This window comes from Arachis hypogaea, chromosome 1 (genome assembly GCF_003086295.3).
Source record: "Arachis hypogaea cultivar Tifrunner chromosome 1, arahy.Tifrunner.gnm2.J5K5, whole genome shotgun sequence".
Classification (NCBI taxonomy): domain Eukaryota; kingdom Viridiplantae; phylum Streptophyta; class Magnoliopsida; order Fabales; family Fabaceae; genus Arachis; species Arachis hypogaea.
In genome coordinates, this window is record NC_092036.1 from 10,657,598 (window position 1) to 10,680,535 (window position 22,938).

Genomic DNA, 22,938 nt, shown 5'->3' on the forward strand with positions numbered 1-22,938 from the left:
ATGAATAATTAAAATTTATAGTTTAAAATAGTATTAAATAAAAGAGTACAAAGAGTATTAAAAAAATTATAAGTAATATAATTTAATAAAGTATATTTTGATATATTTTTCATATATTATTTTTGCTTTTGATATAAAAATATATTTTGTCAATTTTTATATATTATTTTTATTTTAGTAAGTAAATATTAATTTTATTATAAAATTCATTAATAATATTTATTTAAATATATAAATTAAAATGATAGAATAATATAAAAAATTTATTTAACTTGATGTCTATTTTAATAATTTTTTATCTAAAAGTAATTTTGAGTAGTGTAATCTAAACAATATTTACTTTACTATAATCCATTTTGATAAAAGATTACCAAACATAAATCACTTTAACACAAACTCACTTTTCATCAAAATCAAGTTTGCAAAATCAATTTTATGCAAACTCCCGTTTACAAACTGAAATCCAAACCCACACTTAATAGTTAGATAAACTGAATTCGTGAGCTAGTGAGCTAAAGTTGAGCATAAAATTAAGCTCGTAAATTAAATGAGTCGAGTTTGAATTTGAATAAGTTCAACTCATTAACTCGTAAACTGACTCGATTATATATATATATATATATATATGAGTAAACACCCAACTCGATTCTTGTCCATTTTCACGAAGGACAAAGCGATCTCTGTCCAAAAAAAAGGGACACTTCGGCCTCAACCTTTTTATTTTGGGACAATACAATCACTCTATTAAAAAATTCGTTAAATAATAACAAAAATTAGTTTTGTAGGGGGTTTATTTGTATTTTGTGGGAGTGTTAAACCTTCACAAAATTCTTTTCAATAATATAACCAATTACAACCAAAATTACCACTATCTTGTTGGTTCTCATTATTATCACTCATACCTCTATTATTTTTATTGTTTTATCATCATCATTATCTCCTCTACGGTCATCATCACCAATACCAATATTATCAACATTAAAATTATCTTCTTTCATTTCTTATTCGATGTTATTTTTTTCTTTAAAAGAGATTTATACAACAATTACTTTTTTGTGGCATTATTTTTATCAATGATATTTCTTCACTTAACCACCATTGGTAAAGAAATTTTTCAAAAACAAACTTATTAATAGTTTGTGGAAGTTTAAAATCCCATAAAATACAAATAAAACTCCCACAAAATTAATTTTTATTATTATTTAATGAATTTTTTAACAGATGGATCGTATTGTCCCAAAATAAAAAGGTTGAGGGTCGAAGTGTCCCTTTTTTATAAGAATCGCTTTGTCTTTTGTGAAAATAGACAAGGACCGGATTAAATGTTTAATCTATATATCTAAATTGTTCATGATATAACAGAATAAGAGAGGCGCATTTATATATTAATAATGTTCTTAATTATTTAAAATTTTATAGTTATTTTTTAAATATAAATTTGATGTAGGAGATAAATAAAAAATTTATAATTGATAGATAAATAATATATAATATTTATATTTTTTAATATTTTAATATATATATATAAAAGTTATAATTTATTGATATGGAATTATAGATTATATTTCTATTATTTGAGTCAGTTCGTGAGCTCGAACCAACTTGTGAGCTTTCGGTGAGTCGAGTTTCAATTTAAAAAACAGATTCGATTGTTAATGAGTCGAGGCAGGAGCCAAATTCAATTTTTGTGAGCTGAGTTTAACTTGGTCTAACTCGACTCACTTCTAACCTTACATGCATTTAATTATATAACAATATGTCAATAATTTTTTTTGGTATTGATAAAATAAATAATTATTTAAAAAATAAATATTATTGAATAATGATATAAATTGTAAACGTTTTATATAAATAATGTGTTAAAATTAAATTCTAATAATAATAAATAGTTAAAGTGTACTAAAATTGATTTATAGTAACAAAAATTGATTTATTTTACAGGTAAATTGCATATCAATCCACACTTTTTTTTATTTTGAACATAAATTTTTAAAAGTATTCTCAATACTCAATTTTAAATTACAACTAAAAAAATTGAATATTAAACGGGTAATTATAAAAAGTTTTACCCAAGTTATGGACCGAGGTACATAAGATTCTATCTAATGGTTTAGATCAAGTTGGTACGTAAAATTTAAAGAATTTTATCTTAGTTCATTTTTCATGAAAAAAAAAATTTATAGTTTTATTCAATTTAATTTATTTTTTTTATATTTTTTTTACTTTATGACTACTTTGGATGAATATTTTTAATGTATTATTCTAGAAGATTTTCACTTTTTATTATACTATTTTATTTTTAGATATCTTTGTATTTTATTTTCAATAATTAATAAAATATAACTTATTATCTTTAAAAAAATGTTTTTAAATGGTTAGTAAAGTAATAATAAGTGAGAGCTTAATTATTTTTAAATTAAGGATATATAATTTATCAACAATGTTAGAAATATATGAAAATTAATTATTAATATAAAATATATATTAAAATATAAAATATATTGATACGATACTCATACTTCGACTACCTAAAAGTTCAAAAACAAACAGATAAGATCAACAAAAGCGGACTCAAACATTTGAATAATCTAAACGTGGTCAATAAACTCCATTCCACTAAGAAATTAACCAAAAAATTCGGAAACAGCCACGCAACGGATACATAAACTCTACTATAAAATTCAGAGAGTAATTCCGTAGAAAACAGATTCACTATTCTACATTTCTATTACTTTACTTACTTATATAAAACTTTCCACTGACTTAAGCGTTGGAGTATCTTATGCAGGTATTTTCGCCGCGGTGTTTCGCCCAGGACCGACGTATAGCTCTCCACAGGAGACAGCGAAGTGCTCGGATACGCTATATCTCAGCAAACCTTGCACGGAGAAATCATTTGGCGCCCACTGTGGGCCGGAAAGTTTAACACCCTACTAACTTTGACTGGATTTTTGTAAGGTTTTCTTCGTTTTCAGGATAACCAATCCCCGAAGATGACCAACAATGGAGTCTAATAACCTACTCAAGCGGAGCTCCAAGCTCAAATCGCTGAGCTCCAGGCGGAGGTTCGAAGACTGGCCGAGCTATCATCCACCAATAATGCCGCAAAATCCGGAGAGGGAAATTCCAAGATCTTAGCTCAAGGCAACACAAATCCCCAAGATCTCAACCCACCAAAGGAGAAGCTGACTATGGACAACCCATTCTCCGAAGAGATCACCAACTACCAAATACCAAAAATCTTCGTTCTACCGACCTCCCTAGAACAATATAAAGGGTTTGGTGATCCTCGTGCTCATATTAAAAAATTTCAATCTATGATATTTTTTAACGGTGCTAACAACGAACCAGTACTTTGTCGAGTTTTTCCTACTTATCTTAATGGTGCTACATTACTTTAATTTTCTAAGTTGTCTGCAGGTTCAATCTCCTCCTTTGAGGAGCTAGCGAGATCCTTCATTGATTACTTTGCAGCGTCAAGGATATATGTACACAGATCAGATTACCTAAACACGATCAGGCAGGGGCAACATGAGAGTCTGAAGGATTATATGACTCGGTTCGCCGAGGCAACCATGGAGATTCCTGACCTAGATCCAAAGGTCCACCTACACGCCCTAAAAAGCAGACTTCGACCCGGAAAATTCCAAGAGATGATCGCCGTAACCAAACCAAAGACCCTAGAAGAGTTCCGACAAAGATCTGCGGGACAAATGGAGATTGAAGAGCTCCGAGAAGCCCGGAAAACAGACAAAAACATGCTAAGGAGAGAAGAAGAAAGGAACGGCAGATCGTCGAACAACAAAGACATAAAGAAGCCGTTCAAGCTCAACCCCAAATTTGACACATACACCCGATTCAACACGAAAAGAGAGAACATAATCAAAGAAATCCTCCATGCAAAGCTGATCAAACCGCCAATCCGAGCAGGAAGCTACCAAGACCAGAGATTTGTTGATAAAAACAAGCATTGCGCTTTTCACCAGAAATTTGGACACATCACTGACGAAGGCATCATGGCCAAGGACCTACTTGAAAGACTAGCCCGCCAGGAACTCTTGGATAAATACATTGAAGGATGCAAGACCAAACAAAAAAACTCGGACCGAGAAGAGCGTCCACGAACTACAACTAAAGACGAGGAAAAATGGACAACATCCAACCCGCCAAGAGGCATCATTAACTACTTTTCTGGAGGCTACGCAGGCGGAGGAGACACAACCTCGGCAAAAAAATGAAGCAATCGAGCCATGCTGGCAATTGAAGGAACAAGGCAACCAAAAAGAGATAAAGACCAAAAGATCACAATAACATTTACCCAGTCCGACTTCAAATTAGCAAGCCCTAATCTCGATGACCTTGTGGTAATCTCCATCCAAGCCGGAGAACTGTTGGTAAAAAAAAATATTGCTAGACCCAGGTAGTAGTGCCGACGTCCTATTTTACTCTACTTTCAAAAAAATGAAGTTATCAGAAAAGGCAATGCAGCCATCCTCTGGAGAGCTCGTCAATTTCTTCGGAGAAAGAGTCCCCATCATGGGACATATATGGCTAACAACAACAATAGGAGATAACCATATGTCAAAAACAATTGATATCCAATACTTAATAGTTGATTGTTATAGCCCTTATAATATTATCATTGGGAGACTTGCTCTGAATACATTTAGAGCAGTAGTGTCTACTTTACATTTGTGTGTTAAGTTCTCCGTGCAGGAAGGAAGAATTGCAACAGTATATGCGGATCACCAGGAGGCTCAGCAATGCTATAACGCCAGCCTGAAGCAAAGGTTGGAGAAACAAATACCAAAATTTCAAGTCCAAGCCATTCCCAGCACTGGTGAAATCCTAACATTATCAGAGCTTGACCCAAGAGAAGACTTCAATGAGCGACCTCGGCCAATGGACACTCTCCAGCGAGTGATATTAACCGACAATGACGAGCAATACACATACATCGACGAAGCAACAGAAGGGGAAGAACGGTCAAAACTAATCTTAGTGCTTCGAAGCAATGCCGACCTATTCGCATGGACAACTGCAGATATGCCTGGAATAAATCCAAAGGTAATCAGCCACAAACTAGCCATCGACAAGTCAGTACGACCTGTGGCCCAGAAGAAAAGAAACCTAGGGGAGGAGAAAAACAGGCAACACTCGAGGAAACTAGGAAACTCTTCAACGCAGGATTTATCAAGGAGATCTGATTTACTACATGGCTCTCCAATGTGGTAATAGTAAGGAAGAGCTCAGGTAAATGACGCATGTGCGTCAACTTTACAAATTTGAATAAAGCCAGCCCCAAGGACGCTTACCAATCACCTTGCATTGATAAACTAGTAGATAATGCATCTGGATTCAATAGCTTAAGTTTCATGGATGCATACTCTGTTTATAACTAGATTCTTATATACCCAGAGAACCAAAGCAAAACAACCTTTACTACAGAGCATGAAAATTTTTGTTATAAAGTAATGCCTTTTGGTCTAAAGAACGCAGGTGCTACATATCAAAGACTAATGGACAAAGTATTCTGACAACAAATAGGTTGGAATATGGAAATTTATGTCGACGATATGGTATCAAAGACAACTGCCCAAGGCTCGCATTGTGACGACTTAATGGAGATATTCAATCAGGTCCGAGAATACAACATGAGACTCAACCCAGAAAAATGCGCTTTCGGAGTCCAAGGAGGAAAATTCCTCGGATTTATGCTAACCTCACGAGGAATTGAAGCAAATCCAGAAAAATGTGATGCGATCCTAAACATAGCATGTCCAAAAACGAAGAAGGAAGTCCAGCAACTTGCAGGGAGGGTCGCTGTTTTATCACGATTCCTACCAGCTATAGCAAACCGATCATACCATTTTTTCCAAACAATTTTCAAAAACAAAAAATTTACATGGACCGAAGAATGTGAGAACTCTTTCACCGAACTAAAACAGCTATTGACCTCACCCCCAGTACTTCAATGGCCAGAAACAGGTAAACCGTTACATTTATACCTATCAGTATCTAACCACGCTATAAGCTCTGTTCTAGTCGTTGAAACAGGGAAAGTGCAGAGACCAGTGTACTTCGTTATTAGAGTACTACAACCAACAGAGACAAGATACCAAATGATAGAGCAACCGGCATTAGCATTAGTCACCATAGCAAGAAAATTAAGGCATTACTTTCAGAGCCATACAATAATAGTACATACAGACCAACCGTTGAGACAAATATTGACCAGACCCGAACTTGCTGGGCGATTAATCAAATGGTCCATCGAGCTCTCCGATTTTGACATCCAATACCAACCTCCAAAGACGTTGAAGTCACAGATATTGGCGAACTTCGTCTCAGAAATGACTACTGAGAAACAACTTACCAGGAAAAGTTGGAGTCTGCACGTAAATGGAGCATCAAATCGAGAAGAAAGTGGAGCAGGCGTATTACTAAAAGAGGGAGATAAAGTCACAGCCGAACAATCATTACAATTCTGTTTTACTGCAAGCAACAACTAAGCAGAGTATGAGGCTTTGCTAGCAGGATTAAAACTTGCACTGCAACTCCAGATACCTCGGATTATAGCACACTACGACTCTTTGTTGGTAGTACAACAAATCAAAGGTAAATTCCAGGTAAAAGATCCTTTGTTAGTAAAATACTGGCTCATAACGAAGGATCTCATTTCAAAATTTGAAATGTTTGAAATTATTCATGTAAACCGAGAACAGAATACAAGAGCAGATGTATTATCTAAATTAGCTATTACTAGACCAACAACACACACACCGACACTGGCACAATTAACTTTGGATAAGCCGAGCTTTGAACTAACCTATATATGGAGTATCACAGAGATGCAGGACTGGAGAACACCTATCCTCGAATACATCAATAAGGGGATTATACCAAGGGAAGAGCCAAACCCGGGTCTCTTCCAAAGAAAAGGAAGTTTTTACACGGTAATAGGTAACATTCTGTACAGACGAGGATATTCACAACCACTCCTCAAATGCATTAGCAAAGAGGATGCCAAAGTAGTCATAGCAGAAACACATGAGGGAATATGTGGAAACTACATTGGAGGCCGAGCATTAGCAACTAAGATCCTACGAACAGGCTACTACTGGCCAACAATAAAAAGAGACTGCATAGCCAAAGTAAGAGAATGTGATAACTGTCAGAAGCATGCCGCAATTTCAACAAGCCCGGCTGAGAAGCTACACACTCTTGAGAGTAAGCTGGCCTTTCGATAGGTAGGGGCTAGACATCCTCGGACACCTCCCGAAAGCACCAGGCCAGGTAAAATTCCTCCTAGTATCCATTGATTATTTTTCAAAATGGATAGAAGCACAGCCATTGGCACGAATAACAGCTGAAAAGGTGAGATCTTTCCTACGGAAAAACATTATCTGTAGGTATGGCATACCAAGGGAAATAATCTCCGATAATGGGAGACAATTCACAGATCAAAACCTCGCCTTATTCTTACAAAGTTTTAATATCAAACACCATTTTAGATCAGTCGAGCACCCACAAACAAATGGACAGGTAGAGCCAACTAATAGAATCATTTTGCAGGCAATGAGAAAAAAGCTCGACGACGCCAAAGGCGAACGGGCCGAGCTCATACCGAAAATCCTATGGAGTTACAACATCACAGTTCAATCGTCTACAGGGGAGACCCCTTTCAAATTAGTATACGGGGCCGAAGCACTCATACCCGTAGAGATCGGCACACCTACCTTGAGGGCGGAGCAGTACGACCCGTACTAAAACACAAGCAGGAGGACAATCGACCTATATCTCATTGAAGAAGAGCGAGACATGGCAGCGATAAGACAGCAAGCAATGAAGCAGCTCTTGAAGAAAATACATGACAAAAAGGTCGTCACTAGGGCATTTGAAGAGGGAGAGCTCATCTTTCGAAAGACGGAAGAGGCAAGAAGACCACAGGCCCATGGGAAGCTATCAGCAAATTGGGAAGGCCCGCTCCGAATTGCAAAAGTCCTCGGACTAGGGGCTTACAAATTAGAAACAATTAGAGAAGACCCAATTCCATGGACATGGAACGTATCCTCTTTAAAGAGATACCAGTCATGATATGTAATGTACAAATAGCGAATGAAGGTACTCTTTTTTCCAGCTTCAAAGGTTTTTTCCCAGAAAAACTGGGTTTTACTCGAAGAGGATTTTAACGAGGCCGGACGCCACAAAACATTATACAAAGAACGTCACAATTTTTCAAATGCAATATCTATTCTATCAAAATCATAATATCAAACAAAAGCACACCAAAACATGGTATATCCTAAAAGCCGAGCTACTCGGCACCAGTCATCATGATTACAAGTCTTTCAAACAATCCTTACAAACAAAAGTCACATTAGCAAAAAGTCAATACATAAACAAAATACAGGCTATTCTGCCTTGTCGCCAATACTAGAGTCATCGCTCTCCTTATCTCCAATAGCTTCATCGTCCACAAGCTCACCATTCGCAACCACCTTCATAACATCAAGCTTCGAAACATCCGAGTCTGGGAACATCACTTTGACTTGACAGATAGCCCGATCAAAGCCTTGGGCAAAGGCTTCATAAATCTCACCCTCCAATTTCTTAACCCTCACAGAAATCTGCTCATTTTCAGACTTTAAAGACTTCACTTGATCATAAGACAACATATAGAGATGCCTCTCTTAAGCAAGCTCCAACTCTTTCTGTTGCAGAGAGGAAGACAGCTTGAAAATCATTTTCTCTTTTTCTTGAACTATAGCAGACAACTCTGCAGAGCTCAAAGCCTCTTTCTCTTCCTGCCCCACAGTAATTTCCTGCGTCCTACCAATGGCCACCATACGAGCACCAATCACCTAAAAGGAAGGAAATCAATAAGAATTATATAAAAATGTAAAAACTTCAGAAGCCAACTAGATATACCTGTAGAAATCGGCTAACACCAGCCCGGCCGACTTCGTTGATCATCTTCATATCCTCAGGAAATCAACAAAGCTCGTCGGCCATAGTAGTAAAAGGGTAAAGCTTCGCCCAGAGAGACCTGGCATGCTCGTCTTCAGCATATCCATGAAGCCTCTTCTGAGACTCATAAGCAGACTCAACCATCTGCAATATAATAGAGGAATCACCCTTACCCTCAAATGCTTCGGCAACACTACCTTTCACCTGACCCCTCTTATGTTTAGGCTTCTAAATCGGACTATACTGAACAATAGTGATAGCAGGTCCCTTCCCCACATTGGAAGACACCTCTTTCTCACTCTTCCTACATTGGTTGAAAAAAGACTTCAACCCAGCAGTGGTGATGGTAGGAGCTTTCTCGACTACAAAAACAAAAACACCAGGCTAGATCAGAGCAAACAATTAAAAGAAAATCATGAGACACAGCAAATCAAATTACCTATATGATCCAACACAGCCTGCCTATCAGTATTCCATTTCAACAGTTCATCAATAGACAACAACCCCTTCAGACCCAAAGACTTAAACAAGAAATCCATGACAATATCATCATCAGGGAGCCTATCATCTATATCCAACACATGATATGGTTCCGGATACCACGACAAAGGGAACTTCTCCACAAGATATTCGTTTAAGTAAAAAGGGAATTTCTCGGGAACACTCCTAACTTTGACAAACATGGATTTAAAATCCTTAAACAAGGATTTGTACAAACCAAATATCGCCCTTCGCGGATAACTACACAGATTCACCCACAAGCCCCGACCCACCCCCTTAGCCTGAAACAATGAAAAGAACAACCTAAGAGAAAGAGGACGACCTAACACCTCCATTAGAATCTCAAAAGCCCGAACGAAGCACCATGAATTTGGATGAAACTGGGTTGGAGCACAATTCAACCAATACAAAACCCCACACTTAAACTCAGTAAAGGGGAGTCTGACGTCCAATTCCGTAAAAAGACAGCTATACATATACAAGAAAGACTAGTCACTCATTCGATCACATACACGATCATCCTTCCCACAAGGTAACAACTCTATTCTAATGTTACTACCCTCCTTAACCCACAAATCCGACCCCAACAATCTTACAGACTCATCATCATCAAAGTGAGATGAATACCCTCTAACCCTGGCATCAACCCAACCACACAGGTCACTCTTATCACATCTCTCCATCAAGAACCAGAACAAAACAACAACAAGGAAAAAAACAAGCAACAAAAGAAAAATCACCACTGACCTTTTTTACTCATTCTCAAACAGAAAAAGAAACAAGTTTCCTTCACTGAATATTAGCAATAAAGAAAGAAGAATAAGCAAACTAAAAAAACAACAAAAAATATAACCCCTGCAAAACCAAACGGTTACAATACCATCAGCATTAAATCTGGATCATAAAAAAAGGAACATTAAATCACTTGAAAATCCAACGGACATGGGCACCTAGGAAAGCGGGACACGTTTTCACATCCATCAAATCAGAATGGCACAAAGGACAAGACAACTAATAAATATAGGATCGTTTGAAATTCCGTACAGAACCAAGCCGACCTTGGGGGCTACAGCACAGAACAAACACCAAATCAGGCAGCCGAGGTACATGAAAAACATATATAAACCTCGCCTTATTTTGTCCGAAACCAAGGCAAGCTTGGGAGGCTATGATACGATACTCATACCTCGGCTACCTGAAAGCTCGGAAACAAACAGATAAGATCAACAAAAGCGTACCCGAACATTTGAATAATGCAAACGTGGTCAATGAACTCCACTCCACTAAGAAACTAACCAAAAAATTCAGAAACAGCCACACAACAGATACATAAACTCCACTATAAAACTCAGAGAGTAATCTCATAGAAAACAGGTTCACTATTCTACATTCCTATTACTTTACTTACTTATATAAAACTCTCCACCAACTTGAGTGTCAGAGTATCTTATGTAGGTATTTCCGCCGTGGTGTTTCGCTCAGGACCGACATATAGCTCTCCACAGGAGACAGTGAAGTGCCCAGATACGCTATATCTCGACAAGCCTTGCACGGACGAATCATATATATTGAAAATGTCTTAACTATACATATATTTACAAAAATATATGATAACTGGTTTTATTGTACAATTAGTATTTTTTATCATTTACGCATACAAAATGGTATCTTTTTCTTGTTGGTTAACTTTTTCAATTTTTTTTAATCATTTACAAACCTTTATGCTATAACCTTTCTAGTTTATAACCCTTTTTTTTTTGGGTGGGTCGGACTGGATGTTATTTCTTGAATATATTTATTTCATTTTTGTTTGGTCTTCTAAAATGAGTTGGAGGACCTAGGTCCAAATTATGCATGGACCAACGTAACTAACACAGTGACCAACAATAAAATTCAAACAATAAAATTACCTATACGGACCCCCAAAAAAAAAAAAACAAAAGAAGCCAGTCTAAGTTATATTTTATTGTTTTAAGATAAAAAGAAGTTTATGTACTTTGTCATTATGCATAATTTCATTATATCTTTAATTAGGTATTTATAATTTAAAAATTTATATCTAAATTATACTACTAAATAAAAAATTAATTAAATCGTTGCTACTAGTTATTTTTCAAGAAAAGAAACTCAATAATCCTAAAATCTTAGCTACTAGAATATTCCACTATCTATTTTATCTAAAATACAAAAATAAACATTTTCAATAACATTTTGTATTTTTTAATAAAAATAGTAAATAAATTCTTACTTAAAATTTTTTATTTAACGCCTATCTCAATATGAATCTCGAATCTAATTACAGATCATCGATTCGTCAGGTTACTCGACCCGAATTCAGAGGTAACCCGTGTCACTTCATATCTACTAAAAAGATCTGGACAATTAGTAGAAAATTTTAGGCAGATGAGTCCAAGAAAAAGGGATCCACCAGAAATCAGAGTATAAATAGAGAGGGATCTACTCCTCTTTAGAAGTACGTTACTTTTTTATCCTAATCAGTTGCGTCACTTTTTTACCCTAATTAGCCACCTCATAGTACAGACACTAACTTTAATATCAAAGTGTCTTTACAGGTGGTTTCCACCAACCAACCGACGATTCTGGCAGTTATCCGATTATTCCCCTCGAAAAACTCGTACTCAGCTCTAAATTCTCTATTTCACCAAGTTACTTCAGTTCAGATTTTGTCCGAACCGCCACTCGTCCGAACAACCAAACATATTTAATTAAAAAACTTTTAAATATAAAAAATTTAATTTTAAATTCAATAAAATTATAAGAATTCATTAAATAACTAAATCATTATGATGAATGAATAAATATTCCGATTGTAGAAAAAAAACTCTTATTACAAATTTTAGGTTTTCTTTTCTAAAAGAAAAAAATCCAACCTAATAATCAAACCAAACCTATCCTATCATAAATTGATTGCATGGGTTTGGTTTACGATTTGTTCAAACCTAATTATAGACTCCTATATTTGTAGTTTTGTACTAGTTACTACTACTATTATATTCCAATCTTCCTAAACCAAATTCCTCACTAGATATAGAAATAGGAATATTAGTAGGTTGTACTTCGTAAATGATAAATAATGCATACTTTTTTTTAGAGTTAAATACGATTTTGATTTTAAAGGTATAAGTTGAAATATTTTTTTATTTTTAACTTTTTTTTTATATAAAATCATCCGTAATGTTTAAAATCAAAATTTAAAATTATCATTTTTATTTAAATATTAAAATTTTAGATCAAATTATTCATAATAAAAAATATAAATAAAATAAAAGAAAAAATAATAAAAAGAGAGTGTTTTTGCTCTAAAAAGGGAAGAAAAAAAGAGAAGAAAAGAAGAAGAAGCTGTCTACGATCTACCTTTGTCTCTACCACCGTCACTTCGATATAATTTTAGTCTTTAAAGTAAGAACGATTCTAAAATAAAGTTAAACCTTAAGGATAATTTTATATGAAAAAAGTTGAGAATAAAAAAATTTTCAACTTATACTTTAGAAATCATAATCGTACTTAACCTCTTCTCATTCTGTTTCAACACACTTTTTAACTCTATTTGATTATTAATATGCTATACTATACTGGAAACAAAAACCTAATATATCCTTCCAAAGCATATGATTAATGTGTCAAGTTTTTTTTACCTCCAAACTACTTATATTTTTAATAGGTATAAGTATATTTGGAATAAATTACTAAAAATATATTTTAAAAATTAAATATTAACAAAAAAATCTCAAAATATAAAATGATAATTTTTTAAAAAAAATTGGCAAAATTAACTGAGTTACTCGATGATTTATTATATTTGTCAAACTCTTTTAATATTTCAAGAATATTTTTTGTCGTCTTTATCTTTTAAAGTTTTTTTTTTTTTATGGTGACTAAATGTTTGAAATGAAGTTTTAATAATTTATTTGTTAAGTTTGAGCATTAAAAACTTGCTAGTGTGTATAACTCTTTACACAAATGGTTTTTAACTATAAAACAGTGATATTTCATTGAATTATCGTGTTCATGTATTAGATATATTTTGGATACGATATTTATTGATATTCGTTTGACATATATGTTTGTTATGTCTAACTGTGTCTTGATAAAAAATTAAAATTTTTTTTTTAAACATACTTAAATACACGTAAATATTATCATGTGTCAATGCGTTTAATTTTATTCTTAATATATATTGTTGAAATGAATTTAGAAATAATATATATTATTATTTATTAAAACAAAAAATATTTTAAATACTTTTATATAGTTAAAAAATTATTTTATATTTTAATAATAATTAAATATAAAAAATTTATTATAATTTATTTAAAAATACTTTATATTTTATATAATATATCGTATCTCTATGTCTTATAAAATTTTACAATTTATGTATCCGCATATTTTGTATTATATGGTGTCTTGTGCCTATGTCAAATTGTTAAATGTAAAATCACTGATTAATGAAATATAAAACGAATATTTAAATTCTAAACCAACCATGTGTGTCGGTAGTAATGTGACTTGGTTTGTTCATGGTATTCAAACAAATCTGATCTGATCTCATGCTCAAGGATATTGCTTTTAAATCATTATTCTCACCGTTGATTTTAGGTCAGATTTGTTAAAAAAGTACTATGTAACTAATTAGTTTTGGTAGCTATAAAAAAATAATAATGAATTTAATTTTTTGTACACTTATATTATAAATTTATTTAATCATATATTATTATATTAATAAAAATGATCAATTTTTAAATTTATTATTAAATTAAAAATGATTTAAATACGTAAATCTAATTGAATGATAGTATAAAATTTTATTTTATACAATATAAAAACACGTAAAAGTGTCTTTTAGAAAAAAAAAAAGATTTTGTAAAAGATAAAATTAATTAAAAAATTAATGTAATTTTAACGGATGAGAGGCGCAAAGGATTTATTTAAATAATAAATCTACCTACCTTATCGAAAAATAAACATATGATGAATCATGTCAAATGATCTATTGTCCTTTTCAATATCCATGAAGTGAAATAAAGATGTTCCCTTTCCTTTTCATATGATGCCGAAAAACATTTACCAAAAGAAAAATTGAACTCTTCTTCGTATCAATATGGATGATGATTATAAACAAATTAAGAGAATAATCTCCGAGAGTAGAATTCCAAATAATAAAAATAAAATAATGTGTAAAATGAAATTTTATTTTAGAATAATTTGATTATTAAATTATTGAAGATTTTAATTTCAGACTAATTAATCTTGATTCATTAGAATTTGTGATAAATAAAAAATTAAGAATTATATAAAAGCTTAAAAGATAACTATTATTTAATTGTCTAAAATAATATTATTTTTATATTTATGTAATAACAATGAGGTATATCATTGTCAATAATAAAATATATGAATATTTATTTTGTTTCATATTATTTATTAAAGTAAGGACATAATATGTTTACTAAAAATCTAATTGATAATTTTTTTTAGAGTAAAGTGATAATTAAATTTTTAAGAATTTTGATCTAAGATTAATTAATCTTTGAAAAAAAGTATAAATTAAGTCTTTTACTATATTAAATAATAGACATTTATGTTGTTTTGTCAATAAATAGTATGAAACAAATAAAGTTATTTATGTAATTTATTATCTATAGTGATGCATATTCTGTTACTATTATATGAATATAGAAATGATATCGTTATAGACAATAAAATATTCATTATCTTTTGAATTTTTATATAATATTTATTAATTATTCTTTATTTATCATGAATCCTATTAAAATAAGTGAGTTTTGTTATAAAAATTGCTCTTTAGATAACAATTTTTTATAAATAAACACGTCATCAGTAGTAAAAATATATAAGTACTACATTAAATTTTATATGATAAATTAATAAAATGAGATGATATGTCTATCACTTATTATTATAAAAAAAATAAATTAATATTAAAAAAATTAATGAATTTTAAGTCAATTTTTAAACATCTAATTACCATTTTTTTTGTTTTAAAGACTAATTAATGTGGGGTTACATTTCTAAGAGGCCTAACTATTACTTTAGGATTTATTTTATTAGAAGAAATTCAAATATATTAAATATATCGGTATTTTAATTATTTTAAGTATTAATTTTAATTATAAAAAATATATATAATATATTATATTAAAATTAACGGATAAAATTACTCATTTCAATAAAACAAAAGAAAACACAAATAGTAATTTGATTGATTCGTTAAATAAAAAAACTCTTGATAAAAAAATTCTTAAAAAATTTACACTCAAAATTTAAAAAAAGGAAAAAAACAAAAAATAAGTCGGTGAAAAAAATAAGTCCTATTATATACATATATAAAATTTTATTAGAAAAAATTCTAAATATGTGGTACAAAATGCAAACATAAAAAAAAATTCAATCCAACAATAAAAAAACTATTAAAAAAAAATAACGGTGTTTTGGATATATTTAAAAATTTCCTATTTTGTTTTTGGTGTAAATTGAAAACGATGAATGATGTGTGGGCACGTGGTAATGGCAGAAAGGGAATCAGACGTACAAAGGTGTGGAGATAAGTGGGTCCAAAGTTGTCCCAAGAAAACGTGGACACTCTGCGTCGACAACCGTGTTTTCATTAAAAAAGTTGAATGAACACAAAACCCTCCAAATCAAAAGTTGATAAAGCCAATGCCCTCAATACAATTCAATGGGCTCTTGAGTTGTCCCTTCTTTTTCTTTTTCTTTTTCTGGATCATTCATCAGTTTTGATATGTGAATTTTAGACGTAAATTTATTAAATTATTTGATAATTTTTAAATATTAATTTTATATAAAAATAATTACATACAAATTTTTATTTTAATTTAGTGTCTCATTTATAATTATGAGTTAAGTTTAATAAAATTTAATTATTAATTTAGTAAAAATCAATATAAAGATTCAATTACAAAATAAAATATAAAAAATTTAATTATAAATTTAATAAAACTATAAAAATTTATATAATAATTGAATAAGAGGTATTTGTTGGATATAACAAAAATGAGTTATGTTAGGTTGCGTTTGTTTTCAGGGACGAAATACTGAAAAAGAAATATAGAGACACAAAATTGTATTTGATAGATGAGATATAAACGGAGATATTATATTTAGAGAAGACACAGAAATACTAATAAAAGACATAACTTATTTTTTTTATTATTCTTATTAATTTTTTATAATTATATTTTTTATTATTATATTTTTCTTCTCTTTTAAATGAAAAAAATGAGAATAAATTGGATTTTCATAATTTGTTCTAGTTTATCACCAAACAGAATACAAGAACATAAAATTGTGTGTCTTATTCTTAGTGTCTTGTCTTATCTTTTTCTCAGAAACAAACGCAGTCCTAGATAACTAATGACTTTCTTGAATAACATGAACAACAAACTCTAAAATTAACCTAATTCAAATAAAACACATTATACTGTAAATTACTCACCTAAATCTTAATATTATAATAATTATACGCACACTAATTTTAATATATGCATTGTTTAGTTTAATATTTTCACTGCTTAGTTATACTTTTTTTAAAAAAAATATATGTATCTCTTAAATACATGGAAAGCAACCACACACACATAGATACATTTATTCCTCTATATAAGGCAAGCCAATTCCATATACATATTGCACTCACAACTACTACACTCTCCCCTTAATTAGCATTCATAGATCTTCCATTATTATTATTATTATTATAATAATGGCTCGCTCTCTTCCTTTGCTTTCCACCATTTTTGTCCTTCTTTTGCTTCTAGTGGCCACTGGTAATAATAATAACTTAGTCTTTAATTTCTTATTAATGCAAGTTTAATTTATAATAACAACTTTATAATAATTTAGCTATAATGAATAAACACTATGTACAATGTAAGTTACACCAACCCTTTTATTTTATTTTAACTTTTACGTAGTGTTATTTATTTTTTCTTTGAATACAATGATTTTGTTAATTAATTTGTGTTTATTTGTGACTTAAAACAGAGATGGGACCAATAATGGTGGCTGAAGCTAGAACTTGTGCGTCTCAAAGCCATCGCTTCAAAGGAGTGTGTTTGAGCGACACAAATTGCGCCTCCGTTTGCAAAACGGAGGGCTTCCCTTCCGGGGATTGCCACGGCTTTCGCCGCCGATGCTTCTGCACCAAGCATTGTGCTTAAACAGACATCTTATTAGTCAATAATATAATTTTCATGGATGAAGATGATGGATCTATCATCTTTTAATCCTCATCATGCATGTGTTATAAACTTTTGTGTTTTAAGAATAATAATGTTGTGCACTTTGGGTTTGTTTATTTAATTTGTCTATCACTCTCTCTCTTATGTTTTTCTAGCTCTTTTGAGTTTTGAATGTATGGGTAATATTCATGGTTCTATTATTATTATTTTTTTTATTTTTACTTTTTTTTTAAAGATAGAAAAATTCGAAGCCAGGATTCTTAAGTGAATATAGAAATTAAAAAGATTATATCATTTGAGTTATTATTATTATTATTATTATTATTATTATGAAAATGCTAGATAAACAATGACTATCTTGAACAACATGAACAACCACTAATCAAATAAAAATACACTACACCCTAATTTAATGCTATTAATTAAATTTACTCTTTTAACCTTATTAATTCACATTGTTCACACATTGTTCAAAAAAGTTGTTGGTTATCTATACTTTTCCTATTATTATTATTATTATTATTATTATTATTATTATTATTATTATTATTATTATTATTATTATTATTATTATTATATTTTCAAGCTTGATTATTTGAGAGGTCATCACTAAAATGTTAAAGGACATTTTAATTGGAAGTAATTTGACTATACACTTGTATTAAATCAACTATCATCACTCAACAATTATTATGCAGATGGTATTCTATTTTAATCTGATTTATAATTATTTTTTTAATTATTGTACAAATTATCTAAGCGACACAGTATATATAAACAAGAAAACGTTCATAAAACATGTTGATATACAGGGAACTGTAATCATGAATTAATGAGTCCACAGTGATACAGTGAGGAACAAAAATTTTCCCTGGTGGTAGTGGAAAGAATTATTCAAAAGAAACGGTGAAAAGAAAGGAACCATCAGTTTTTGACCAATATGTAGTTAATACTTAATACCCACATATTTATTTAAAAAAAAATAAAAAGGAAAATAGATTATATGTTACTTAAAATAATTTTTTGGTTATATATTTGCAAAAATATATAGTCACATAGACCTTTTTATCGCTGTTTATGAATACGTGTAAAATATATTAATTTATGTATATTATTTAAATACAAATTTAGTTAATATATATTCTAAAAAACATATAATAATGTTATTATTAGAAGAATGTTTTAAACCTTTTGTTCTAATACATGCATAACAAAAATTTTAAAAATTTAAAATTTTGTACTTTTTTCTATAAAAACTTTTGAATATTTTTTAAATTCTTAAAAGAAAATAGTACAATGATTGATAATAAGTGGTTGTCTTGCACGAAGATGAATACTTGGAAATGTTTCAGAAATAAATTAAAAGGAACTATTATTTCCCAAAACAAATAAAACAAAGATAATTAGCTTGTAATATTTTAGAATCACCTTTCTAGACTTGTATTTCGATTTAATTTGTGTCAAAATACATTTAAAAAAAATAATTATTAATGAATAAAGATAGTAGTAACCTTAAGTCCTTAAGATTGCGTTTGTTTCAGAGAATAGAACAAGACAAGATATTGAGAACAAAACATAAAAGACAGAGATACAAAAGAAAAGATCATACACGATTTTGTGTCTCTGTGTCCCTGTCTCATTGTCCTGTCTCTGTAAATAAACGCAGTCTAACTTCACATTATTATGCAAAAGAAAAGATCATACATTTTGTGCTTCTAAAAAAGCATTAAAATCCTCTCTGGCTTTTCTTAAACGAGGACTAATGTAGGATTCTTGAGAGTCAAGGCTAGTTCTAGAGGATCCATTATTGAGAACCCTATCATGGTCCTTCTCAAAGACAAAAGCTGATGAAATTGGTGCATCTACATCATTGGCATTCCATTTGATCAATTCCATTGGTAGGTCAAAGTAGGTACTAGTACTCTTAGAATCCCTTCCTTCAATCTCATGAAATAGAGTTGAAGAAGCCCAAGAACCACATTCAAACTTCTCCAAAGAGACTCTTCTAGATACTAATGCACCTTCCATTTCTTGCCCTTTCTTTCTTTCCTTAAGTTGCTTTGATTTTCCAAAACTCAGCAAGTGCAAGCAAAGAGCATTGCATTTGAATCCCTCTTTAGGTTCCAACGAACCGTCGCCACTGGAAAGATTTCTATCAAGAGGTTTTTCTTTGGAGAAACTACCACAAGATTCGTTAGAAACGATTATACCAGCACTAATGGATTGGATCTCATTAAGAGGAGACCTGTTAGCATGTTTGGCAATAGACGATTTGAGCAACCAAAGATCGAGTTCATCTGAGGGCTCATAATCCCATCGTTCACTCCATGACTTGCTTCTTCTTAAGTTGATCTCTTGTTGCAGATGATGATCCTTGAGTGTCAAGTTACTAGCTTGATGTCGTGATTCCCAAATCCCAACTTTTGTATTCTTCTTGAACATAGCCGAGGTTAATCCTGGCGATGAGTTAGCCGAATTTGGAAGACTATGACTCAAGAATTTCGGTTTCAGAGGTCGTAGTGGTAGAAATGCCATAGTTGTGCTAAAAATTGGAAGAGAAGTCTCAAAGAATCCATGATTGAAAGAAGAATCTTCAAGTGTCATTGGATCCACCACAGTATGCTTTTCTTTTTGTGAGCTCTTCTTGACTAGGATTTTGGGGCTGTCCATTATTGTCATAGGGACATCAACTTCAGATTTCTTTACAATTTGTGTTCATATTTCTTGGTTTATTTATATGTCCATCCACATCTTGATCGTGCTGACCATGTTCTATCTCTAATATAAATTAATTGATTCTGAAATGATGATGATGATGATAATAATGACATGTTGGCCAATTACTCCTTAATACCATATGTTTTTTGTATAATGATTGTATGCACGACATTATGAAACAAGTTTCAACATTAACCTATATCACGTGCCAAATTTCAAACGTGCTAGCACTAACAATGCCATATATGTCCTATAAAATGTCTAGCAAGTTGTCATAGAAGTACTTATGCTTTATTTATGAATTTATGAAATAATTTTACATGGATATTCAATCGTATATTATTATATCATTAACAACAACATTAACAGAGCCTTATCCCACTAGGTGGGGTCGACTACGTGGATCAAACGACGTTATTGAGCTCTATCATATATTATGTTTACAGAGCTACCGTTTACATATAGATCTCGTTTGACCACATCATAGATGATATTCCTAAGACTTCTTTTGCCTTTCACCCCTTATCCATCTTCTATCTCATTCACTCTCCTGACTGGGTGCTCTGTCAATCTTCTTTTCACATGTCCAAATCACCTAAAATGTGATTCTATCATCTTTTCCACAATAGGTGTTACTCCAACTCTCTCTTTTATATCTTTATTCATTATTCTATCCAATCACGTATGACCATTCATCCAACTCAATATCTTCATATCTGCCATACTTAACTTATGTTCGTGCTCACCTTTGGCAGTCCAACACTCTGTACCATAAAGCATAGCCGGTTTGATAACAGTGCGATAGAATTTACCTTTAAGTTTTAAAGACATTCTTTTGTTACATATAAAACTAGACGTACTCAATCATTTTGACCAACCTTCTTGGATCCTATGATTTATATCATATTCAACTCTCCATTATCTTGTATGATGTACCTAAGATACTTAAAACTTTTAACTTTTCGTAGAATGTTTTCTTCAATCTTCACCTTTGTATTAAGATTTTTCCTTCGGCGGCCGAACTTACATTCCATATATTCCGTCTTGCTACGGTTTATGCGCAGACCATATACCTCTAGAGCTTCTCTCCATAAATTCAACTTCTTATTTAGGTCTTTTCTTGACTCTCTTATAAGAACGATATCATCAGCAAAAAGTATGCACCATGACACAGGCTCTTGGATATGCTCTGTGAGTACTTCTAAGACTAATGTGAAAAGGTATGGACGTAAGGATGATCTCTGTTGTAATCATATACCAATAAGAAATTTCTCTGTCACACCACCTTGAGTCTTCACACTAGTTGTAGCCCCATCATACATATCTTTAAATGCACGAATACATGCGATTTTTACTCTCGTCCTTTCCAAAACCTTCCATAAGACCTCCTTTGACACCCTATCGTACGTTTTTTCCAAATCAATAAACACCATATGTAGATCCCTTTTATTACTACGATACCTCTCCATCATCATTCTTAACATGTATGTAGCTTCAGTGGTGGATCTGCCTGACATAAAACCAAATAAGTTCTCTGTTATTTGTGTCTCTTGTCTTAGCCTCTGTTCTATTACATTTTCCAATAACTTCATGGTATGGCTCATGAGCTTGATCCCTCTATAGTTTTCGTAACTTTGTATATCCTCCTTATTCTTGTAGATAGTTATCAGGTGCTCTTTCTCCACTCATCTGACATCTTCTTTGACCTTAAAATATCATTAAAAAACTTGGTTAACTAATTGATGCCTTTCTCTCCAAGGCCCTTCCAAACTTCCATCGGAATATTATCGAGTCCTACTGCCTGTTATTTTTCATCTGTTTTAGAGCATCTTTTACCTCAAAGTCTGGAATCCTTCAATAGTAGTTAAAGTTTTGATATTCTTCTCTCGTACATAACCGACCAAGGTTCAGAAGAGTCTTTTGTCATTCATTAAATAACTCGTAAAAGTAGTTCTTCCACCTTTCATTGATTTTCTCATCTTGAACTAAAACCTCTCCGTCTTTATCCTTTATACACTTAACTTGATCAAAGTCTCTCGTTCTTCTTTCACAGCTCTTTGCGATTCTATATATACCTTTTTCTCCTTCCTTCGTGCCTAAAGACTGGTAGAAACCCTCATATGCTCTTGTTCTTGCTTTAGTTACAGCTACTTTTGTAACTTTCTTAGCCGCCTTATATTTTTCCCAATTATCTGCATTGTGGTATAAAGACCACTCTTTAAAGCACTCTCTTTTTGCCTTTATCTTTTCTAGTACACTCGCATTCCACCACCAGGATTTCTTGTTTCTTGGGCCTATCCCTCTAGATTCACCAAAACTTTCTTTTGTTGTCATTTTAAGAGAAAAAATCCAAAATAGCCCCTGACAATTACCTCAAAAGACAACGGACCCTTGACAAAAAAAAAAAATACCAACCCGGTCCCTGAACTTTACTTTTATGGGACGGATTAATCCCTGTGCCAAAAAAAAGTCCATTTTTTGGCACAGAGGCTAATCAGTCCTTAAA

At 31.8% G+C, this 22,938-nt stretch overlaps 3 protein-coding genes across 3 annotated transcripts; 2 read left to right on the forward strand and 1 right to left on the reverse strand.

Moving 5' to 3' along the window:
• The first annotated feature begins 2,076 nt into the window (after window positions 1–2,076).
• Window positions 2,077–4,238, forward strand: LOC112802906 (uncharacterized). The gene is made up of 3 exons (XM_025846366.1): window positions 2,077–2,086; window positions 2,789–2,908; window positions 3,421–4,238. The coding sequence occupies exons 1-3, from the start codon at window positions 2,077–2,079 to the stop codon at window positions 4,236–4,238; spliced, it is 948 nt and encodes a 315-aa protein (XP_025702151.1).
• A 12,901-nt stretch (window positions 4,239–17,139) lies between these two features.
• LOC112796167 (defensin Ec-AMP-D2) lies at window positions 17,140–17,909 on the forward strand. Its single transcript, XM_025838497.2, has 2 exons — window positions 17,140–17,300; window positions 17,518–17,909. Exons 1-2 carry the CDS (start codon window positions 17,237–17,239, stop codon window positions 17,691–17,693), a joined length of 240 nt encoding a protein of 79 aa, XP_025694282.1. The 5' UTR covers window positions 17,140–17,236; the 3' UTR covers window positions 17,694–17,909.
• A 1,503-nt stretch (window positions 17,910–19,412) lies between these two features.
• Window positions 19,413–20,384, reverse strand: LOC112802990 (uncharacterized). The gene has a single exon (XM_025846469.1). The coding sequence runs from the start codon at window positions 20,382–20,384 to the stop codon at window positions 19,413–19,415; it is 972 nt and encodes a 323-aa protein (XP_025702254.1).
• Window positions 20,385–22,938: the final 2,554 nt, after the last annotated feature.

Excerpts from the sequence above, each read along its gene's own strand:
- LOC112802906 (XM_025846366.1), top strand. Across the intron at positions 2,909-3,420 it reads GAAATCATTTGGCGCCCACT|GTTCAATCTCCTCCTTTGAG; the intron begins GTGGGCCGGAAA and ends AGTTGTCTGCAG.
- LOC112796167 (XM_025838497.2), top strand. The coding sequence starts at position 17,237 with ATGGCTCGCTCTCTTCCTTTGCTTTCCACCATTTTTGTCCTTCTTTTG. Across the intron at positions 17,301-17,517 it reads TTTGCTTCTAGTGGCCACTG|AGATGGGACCAATAATGGTG; the intron begins GTAATAATAATA and ends GACTTAAAACAG.
- LOC112802990 (XM_025846469.1), bottom strand. The coding sequence starts at position 20,384 with ATGGACAGCCCCAAAATCCTAGTCAAGAAGAGCTCACAAAAAGAAAAG.